General features: G+C 43.2%; 1 protein-coding gene across 1 annotated transcript in view; it reads right to left on the bottom strand.

Annotated features, from left to right (window-relative positions):
• PLXNC1 (plexin C1) overlaps window positions 1-9,172 on the bottom strand; it is a gene marked incomplete at its 5' end in the record, with an annotated part of 177,452 nt that overhangs the window by 62,333 nt on the left and 105,947 nt on the right. Inside the window, 3 exons of the mRNA XM_006154842.1 lie at window positions 2,296-2,399; window positions 2,699-2,800; window positions 8,939-9,041. Of these exons, the coding sequence (XP_006154904.1) occupies window positions 2,296-2,399; window positions 2,699-2,800; window positions 8,939-9,041 (309 nt within the window). The remainder of the gene's footprint in view (window positions 1-2,295; window positions 2,400-2,698; window positions 2,801-8,938; window positions 9,042-9,172) is intronic.

Genomic DNA, 9,172 nt, shown 5'->3' with positions numbered 1-9,172 from the left:
CTGAACCAACTTCATGTAAATAGACAGTTTAAACGGATTGATTCTTGACCTGAGATGGGAAAATGTAGCCCTGGCTCTCTGTGTTTTCAGATCCTCTGCTTACTCTTATTTCTTTTCCTAGTTTTAACAAAACAAAGAAGAGTCAACACAGTGCAAAGCAAGACTCCAGAAGCTAAAATCAACAGGCAGGGCAATGAACCAGGAAACTGGGCAACCCTTGACCTCCTCCGTGAGCCAATGATTTTCTCTGGATTACTGCTCTCTGGTAGGTGTTGAACACCACATCCTTTCTCACCTCCGTCAAGCCTCCAGGCCTAGAGATTCTGGTTCCTGATCAATCAGTAAAGGGCCTAATTAATAGCAGGACTTCAATACAACCTGAAATGCATTTTAAGTGGCATCATCCTACTACAATATGTTACCTTGTCTTTCTATCACTTCTTAATTATTGTAAGTTCAATTTGACTTAGGTCTTCTTGATAGGCTTGTGACAAATTTATGCTTGCTTTTCCTGAGTTCTTTAATGAGTTCTTCTGTCTTAAATTTTTATGGCTTAACCAGTTGCCTTACGAGACTATACATAACCTCAAGTTAAATCGGTTTGGCTCCTTGTAACTATCTCTCTTTTAAAATAATGTGGCATCATTCCTGGTTTTTTCTTTTTTTTTTTAACATTCAACTTGCAACAGTGTTCCTTTACATTCATCACTCTATCTTGCTCTTGATTACTGAATTTAAGAGATAGGACAATTTCTTTTTTCAGACCACAGATTACTCTATTCAGCACTCAAGGGCAATCATTAACTGTAAAAGCCTACATAGTACTCCTGTTGATGGTCAAAATCTCCTTTATTTTACTGCTATTAAATTCTTAATGGGGATCTCAGATGGCTGGGAAATAGGATTCCTGGCGCAACCTTTGTTGAGGCCCTGCACAGTCATCCTGATTCAGGGAATCGAACTCCCCTCCCTAGGAGGTGTTTTGCCATAGACATGAGTTAGGTGGCAAATGGCAAATCTTGGCACCTTGTATTCTGGGAGGATACTAAAAAAAAAATAATAAAATAAAAAAAAACCCACAAGTACTGCACCTTGTATTCTGGGAGGATACTAAAAAAAAATAATAAAATAAAAAAAAAACACAAGTACTAAAAGCCGAAGTCTTATTTATAGCCTTCTTGATTTACAATAATAAGGCTTGGACCAAAAAATATGGCGGTGTTTTATGGCGGTATCCCAACCTCCAGACACTGCATCACATATCATGATGTCCACTTCCAGAATTATAGAGAAGATGGAAATTGCTTACTGCATGTGTCTGAGTTTTTGAACTCTAGGCTTCTAGCCAAAGGTAGTGGAGATGCCTTTGGTAAGGTGAGACAAGCTCTCCATCAGTTGGGAGACACTTCAGGCTTTGCTTAGAGGTCTACATTTAAGTACAATAATCAGTGTTGATGTGTTCCAGAGGTTGGGGTCTCTCTGTTGTCACCAGTTCTGGACCAAAAATCAAAAATAGCAATATGATGGAGCTGGGGTATCGGTGACGATGTGAAGGATGAGCGTACCTCACCAAAGACTTGGGAGGGTAAATGAAGAAGGCTGGGTGAGTGGGTGAGAAAATGGAGGCGTGAGAACATAGGTAAGACCAAAAACCCAAAGGGTTCTGTAGACTACTCCTCGGAATCCTAGAACAAATTTATTAATTATTTTGTGCAGCTATTTCTACTTCACGAGGATGTTACAGACTGATTAGCTACAGAAAAACTGCCAAAGAGAACCATTAAAAAAATCTACATTGCTAAAAATTCCTGTTATCAACTCCAATTCCGTACGTGTCTACTTTCCTCTTTCAGCCAGTGGTAGTTTTCATTTCCAATCGAGAAATAATGGTGAATAATCCAGTAGCTACAATGTAAGTCATGCAGCTAAACACAACAAATTGGCCAGCCCACAATGTATTGATTTTTAAATAAACTAGCTCACTTCCCGGCTACAAATTCGGCTCTAAACTGGTAGTAAAATGAAGCAAAAATCATCACTTTGAACTTCTGTCCCTCCTAGGTTTTTGTTACTGGACAAAGAGTAATCCCCAGAGACCCATCCCTGCTTTATACACTAATCAATGCCATTAATAATTATCCTCCTCCCTGCTCTGCTCAAACTCAGGCCCTGATTTCATACCAAGCATGTTATCTACAGCTGCCTTGGGAGCAAACACCCGTTTTGACAACAGCAACAAGCACCTTCATTATTATTCAAGACTCAACCTTAGAAATATGATCAATGCTCTTTTACCTCGGGGAAGAAAGTTCTCAGAGCGAAATGTTTGTAGTCAAGGAAGGGAACAGTTCCAAAACTATCAACCACATCCAATTTATCCATCTGCAGCTCAGCAAAGCCTGCAAAACAGAATCCCAAGAGCAATATTTTAACTCAACAAACAATGGATAAGATCTTCTGCTGTTTTGTCTAACACGGAGTATGACCTTGATTTTCATTAAAGAAGAAACAATAGATAATTACTTGGTTGGCTACAGCAAAGAGCTGAAATAAAACACAAAGCCAGGCCCAGGCCCTGCTGTTCAGTTGTCTCCAATTTTAGTTTTCCATGACTATGGCTGTTTTCATTTAAGGGTAAAAACATAACAATAAGAATAAGAAAGACTTGTTTTTCTACAAAGAAATTTCTGGAGCCTACCATCACGGATCTCTTTGCGGAGCTCGCTTTCCAGGAGTTCCAGCTGTTGGCTCTGCTTGCGACTTAGCTCCTTGGATTTGTGCCTGGTCACCCCCACAGCCGCTAGGGAGACAGAGACGCTGCATCAGACTGACGTGGTTACTGAAGAAACAAAAACCCAGCCTTATAGTTCTTTAATAGGAAGCAGAGGTAGAAGAAAAAGATGGGAAGAGGTGACAGAGGAGGGAGAAGGAGAAAAGAGACTAGAAATAATACTTACTAGCTGGATTGGGGGGCCAGGAGGTGGTGCAGTGGTAGTGCAACTGGACTCACATGGGAAAGGTCCTGGGTTTGCACCCTGGGTCTCCCTGAGCGTGCCAAGCGAATATTCATGTGCCCTTGATCCGGGCCAACTAAGGTGGTGGGTAGATTGCAGTGTGAAGAGCCCATGGCAGTTGGGACCAGTAGTTAGCATAATGGCTATGTCGCTGGACTCTCATGTAATCGACCACGGTTCATGTCCCGGACATGGTGGCTTAAACTCACACTGGGCATGTGTGTGTGTGTGCCCAAGATCCTGAGAGGAGAATGGAGAAGGGATTGCAGCATGGCCATCCCACCTGGGGGGTGATTTCTCACTTTCTGTCTCTCTGTCTCCCTCTGTCTTTCTGGCAAGCACACACACCCTATAGCAAAAACCTCTAAAAAAAATAAAAAATGAAAAAAAAAGACCCCATTGGGGGTGTGTCCCCCCATGAAAGATATAAATGAAAAACCTTCAAATAAGAAAAAGAGCTGGATTCTCTTTTCTTTCTTTTTTTTTTTTTTTTTTTTTTTTTAGCATGGTGCTCACCAGTCAGAGAAAGACAAAGAGAGAAAGTGAGAAGTAACTCCCAAGGGTGAGGGGTGGCCACACCACTATTCCTTCTCCTCCATTTTCCTCATGGGATTTGGGGCACACACACACCCAACATGTTTTTCAGGCCAGTGGTGTCTGGGACTGCAACTGTGGAGTCACCCATGTGGATCCAGCGCCTTAACGCCATGCCACCTGCTGGTCCCCAAAAGAGCTGAATTTTATTTAAAAAAAAAAAAAAATCCCAGTGAGGAGTCACTCTAAAGAGAAAGATGTTAAAATGCAACAGAAAAAAAAAATCCACTCATCTTAAAAGTGAAAACTAAATCAAATAACCTTCACTTGTAACCAAAGATCCCAGCTGGCTGGAAAGTAATGAAACACGTTTCTCTACAGCTACAGGCCACTTATATTGTTCCACTCTCTGTTTTAATGTTTCTAAACATCCCTGGAGAAATAAAGTTGTGCCGCAAATGCAGAGAGAAACCACAGATCCACAGTTGGCTATGTAAGCCAAACTCGCGAGACCTAATGGGTGATGGGCGAACCACAACAAACCCCCTAACTGGACACCTTGTCCTGCTCCTGACTGTGCTGCAGAGGCACCAAACCAAGCGCTCAGTGCTCGGGAGCATGTCCCTGTTTATTAGCTGTTACGTCCCTCACATCTCTGCGCCCGGCTGCCTGCTCTCCTTGCATGTCTACCCCACTGAGATGCTGGAAGGATGATGAGAAGTAACTCACAGAAAGTTTTCTTTAAAAATATTAAGTGCTCAGGGCTGGCAGGTGGCATGGTGACTAAGGAACTGGACTCCCACATGGCCGATTGTGGTTCGAGTCCCGGATACGATGGCTTGCTTTCTCACTTTCCCTTTCTCTCTGTCTCTGTCTCTTTCTGGTCAAATTAAAAAAAAAAAAATAATAAATTAAATAATTTAAAATTCTTAAAAATAGTAATGATAATAATAAGTGCTGCCAGTTAGTAGCACAACAGGAAGAGGGACGCTCTGCAAGGCTGATCCACATGGAAAGGTTCAGTGTTCGCTTCCACAGACCTCCCTGAGTGCACCAGGCATATGTGGGCCCATGACCCTGAGCTGCCTGAAGCTGGGGGGCAGATTGTCAAGATGCGACTGGGATGTTATCCTGTGCTTCTCTGTCTCCCTCGCTCACAGAAGAAAGAAATAAAAAATCCTTAAGATAAGTGTTCAACAATTGTCAACTATCATTATTCTAGGAAATTTCTCCTCTTTGAATAGAAATTATATGACAAAAGAGCACTGCTAGTAATAGATGTGACTGATGCTGGAAGAAGCACAATTAAATCTTTTTTTATTTGTTTGTTTGCTATAGGGCATATGTGTTCACCAGGGAGACAGGGAGAGAGAGAGGGGGAAAGTGAGAAATCACCCCTTAGGGGAAGGGCCACGCCCCAATCCCATCTCCTCTAGTATCCTCTCAGGATCTGAGGCACACACACGCATGCACATGCTTAGGGTGATTCTCAAGCAACCAGGTCCAGGACTCAAACCATACAGCTGGCCATGTGGGATCCAGTTGTCTTAACCTCCACACCACCTGCTGGCCATAGTTTTTTGTTTGTTTGTTTTGTTTTGTTTTTTTAATACCAGAGGGTATATGCACACATGACAGTGAGAGAGAGAGAGAGAGAGAGAGATAGCACCTACCCCAGTGGGGCTTTAGTTCCATCCCATAAGGATCACAGGCATGTGCAAACATGCTGGGCACGTTTGTCAATCTGAGACCAGGATTCAAACTGGTCAGCTATGTGAAATCGGGCTCCCTCTGCTCAGTGCTTAACCGTTGCATTACAGGGCCAGCCCTATGTGTGGTTCTTTACTGGACCAATCACAAAGTCAGCAGCCCTAACCAGAATGTGTATTGTCCATCTCCAAGAAATAGGAGAATGTGCAGTAATTCCAACACTTACTGGACCACAGAGCCCCTTTTTCCAAGTGTGCACTTAGGACTGGGATTCCTCAGGCCACACCTTGAGCAACACTGGCTCATGCGGGTGAAGGGAGCTTGCAGGCCACATCTATAAGGTAGTGAATTTCCCAAGGCAGAAGTCTGCAGGGGAGGCTTTGTAGGTGGCTGCCGAGGCCAGGTGTGTTTGGTGTTTGTGCTAATGATCTGATTGACGACTACATTTCTTTTTACTTACTCAAGCTGTTGTTGACACATATACCTCCCTGGAATCATGGGAAGAAGGGAAGAAGGATTTTAAGGGGTTTTGCAGACACAAACAAAGCCATAAACTATGTGTCAGATTTAGCCCACCTCACCAACAAGAGCAGAAAAATCTCCACAAAGTGAAGGGCAGGTGGGCTTCCTGGGGCAGCCGTAATGCTCTGCTCAAGAGAAGCCAAACCCATGTGGCAACTGCAGTCAAATCCCCAGCCCAGTCAGCCTGAAGCATGCTGGGAATGTGTGCAAGTGCCTAAAGCACTGCAGGACTGAAAGAAGAGGGTCGCAGCATGACCAGGCCCCGTGGAGTGCACTCATGTCTCTCTCTTGCTCTTGCTCTGTCTCTCTCACATGCACACACCTGGTACCCTATCGTGGATAAAGACAACATTTAAACTAAAAAGAGAAATGGGGAGCCACATATAGGTCAGGAAGGATGAGAAGTTTCTAGTAAGTCAGGAAGTGGATGTGACTCTAGCTGAGACTGTTCTGCATAAGGCTGCTTAACAATAGCAGCTTCTCCAACTAGAACCCAGGGTTTAGAATTTATAAGCAATCTTCTTACTTGAAACTAACACCAGCCAGGACTTTATTAAAATGTCAAGCCCCAATTTTGATCCTAAATATGTGACAGGGATGAGTAACTTGAGGAGAGTGTGAAAAACACCTGAGATGATCCTTAACAGGGAAATATAGGTCTCTGCGAAGTGAATTCATTTCACTAGGCCAGTTAGTCATCCACACACATCTTGCCTTCACTGGATCGTGAAATACCCAAGGGAAAGGGTCCATCTTTAAATCCTCTTCACTAGTTCCTGGGACTTGCATGGTTACCAATAACATAACAGGAGTCCGGTCAACGTAAGGTAAATAGGCCAGCCACAGTGGTGTAGTGGGAACACAATGCTACACAATGCTGACATGGGAAGGTCCTGGGTTCACATCCTAAGGTCTTCTTGTGCCCTCTGGATACATGTGTGTGCCTGTGATTCTGGCTGGCTGAGGCTGGGGTCACGGTGTGAAGACCCTTTTGGGGGGGTTCTCTCTTCTCTATTTCTCTCTCTCTTCCATGAAAGAAATAAATAAAAGTTAAAGGGGAAAAAAGGTAAAATGGTTAAAAGAATGAATGAATAAATGAAAGAACGACTACATGGAAGGAGACATTAGCCACTACCTTTATTAACCTGAAATGTTAATGCAGCAATACTTATGTTAAATCAAGGAATATGAAATGCTATATTCATTGGTGAAAAAGAGTTTCTTTTTCAAAGAAAGATGAAAGAGAATAAACTTAAAACGAAAAGCAGCTTCCAGACACATCAAAAGTGAAATGACTATGGAGATTAGGTACTTAGATGAAATAAATGAGTGGAGACAATAAGGAGTGGTGGAGACTGTGGTGAAACCCCAGGGAACATACACACCCTCTCTCCAGCTGCTAGAAAATGGAAGCGCAGGAAAAATTAGGATCCCATAATACAGGTTTTTCACATTTTCAAGAGATTTTTAAACATATGAATCACTAATTTTTTTTTAATTGCCAGAGGGCACATATGCGTGCCAGACAGAGGCAGGGAGACAGGGACAGAGAAAGGGAAAAAGCATCCCTCCCCCAGTGGCGTGTAGTCCTAGCACAATCTCTCTTCCATGTTTTTCCATCCCATTGAGATTTGGGGCATGTATGCACATGTACCTGGCATAAATCACTGATTTTAAAATTTTGTCTCCTGTTTAATAGTTTTTAAAAATGCTGTGAGGACTAGGGACCAGCAGTTGGCATAATGGCTATGTCATTGGACTCCCATGTAGTCAACCACGGTTTGAGTTCTGGACCCGGTGGCTTAAACTCACGCTGGGCACGTGTGTGCCCAAGATCCTGAGAGGAGAATGGAGGAGAAGGGATTGTGGCATGGCCATCCCCCTGGGGGGTGATTTCTAGCTTTCTGTCTTTCTGTCTCTCTGTCTTTCTGGTGAGCACATGTGACCTGTAGGAAAAATCTCTCCCCCCCAAAAAGAAAGAAAGATGCTATGCTCTGTTATGAGGACTAAACAGAACATATCAGTGGTCCAGAATCAACCAGTGGGCCACCACCATGGACCAATCGCCATGCTTGGATCAGCCTTGGAATACTTAAACAGACGGCATGGATCACACTTCTAAACTGTAGTTCTGCCAGAAAAATCAGGGCTGGGGGAGAGTAGAGAGTGGTGTTCGATGGGATAAGAAGGCAGGATGAGATGACCAAGTCCTAGGAGTCCAAAATCACAGGGGAATTCTGAGTGACTAATATAAATGGACACTTGTCATCACAATTCAAAGGCATGAGGGAGCCAAGAGGATTCGTGTCTCAAACACGAAGACACCATCTTTGTAATCCAGCCTTTTATTAATGAAGCAGCCTTAAGAAAAAAAAAGTCTCAAAAACCTTCAACGTGTACCTCTTATTCCTTTTGCCAAGTTTTGATTTGGGTTTTCACCCATTAATACTTAATTGAAGCAAACGAGAAGGGATTGTGGCATGGCCATCCCCCTGGGGGGTGATTTCTAGCTTTCTGTCTTTCTGTCTCTCTGTCTTTCTGGTGAGCACATGTGACCTGTAGGAAAAATCTCTCCCCCCCAAAAAGAAAGAAAGATGCTATGCTCTGTTATGAGGACTAAACAGAACATATCAGTGGTCCAGAATCAACCAGTGGGCCACCACCATGGACCAATCGCCATGCTTGGATCAGCCTTGGAATACTTAAACAGACGGCATGGATCACACTTCTAAACTGTAGTTCTGCCAGAAAAATCAGGGCTGGGGGAGAGTAGAGAGTGGTGTTCGATGGGATAAGAAGGCAGGATGAGATGACCAAGTCCTAGGAGTCCAAAATCACAGGGGAATTCTGAGTGACTAATATAAATGGACACTTGTCATCACAATTCAAAGGCATGAGGGAGCCAAGAGGATTCGTGTCTCAAACACGAAGACACCATCTTTGTAATCCAGCCTTTTATTAATGAAGCAGTCTTAAGAAAAAAAAAAGTCTCAAAAACCTTCAACGTGTACCTCTTATTCCTTTTGCCAAGTTTTGATTTGGGTTTTCACCCATTAATACTTAATTGAAGCAAACAGCCCCTGAAAGCTGAAAGTCTGCCTGCCTGACGAGAGGCCCCAGGGAATAATTTCTCTGACAAAATTAAACAGGGCACTTACCAAAAATGACAATCACTAGCAAGACGGGAAGCACAATCAGAAAATACCAAGTGGAAGGAACTGATTCCTGCTCGACATCGAGCTCCAGGTTGCCCAATTTGACCTAATGAGACCAAGAGCATCATTAGACCCAGTAGAGTTGGGTACCATATTTTTGTACATAGTTGTTCCTCTAAATGGTTTCAAGATACACAAAGCAGTGGTGAGATAGGCAGGATTTCTGAGTTCAAGTTC

The sequence above is a fragment of the Tupaia chinensis genome, unplaced genomic scaffold, assembly GCF_000334495.1.
Source record: "Tupaia chinensis unplaced genomic scaffold, TupChi_1.0 Scaffold000423_1, whole genome shotgun sequence".
NCBI classification, from domain to species: Eukaryota; Metazoa; Chordata; class Mammalia; order Scandentia; family Tupaiidae; genus Tupaia; species Tupaia belangeri.
This window is presented reverse-complemented; position numbering and strand designations above follow the sequence as displayed.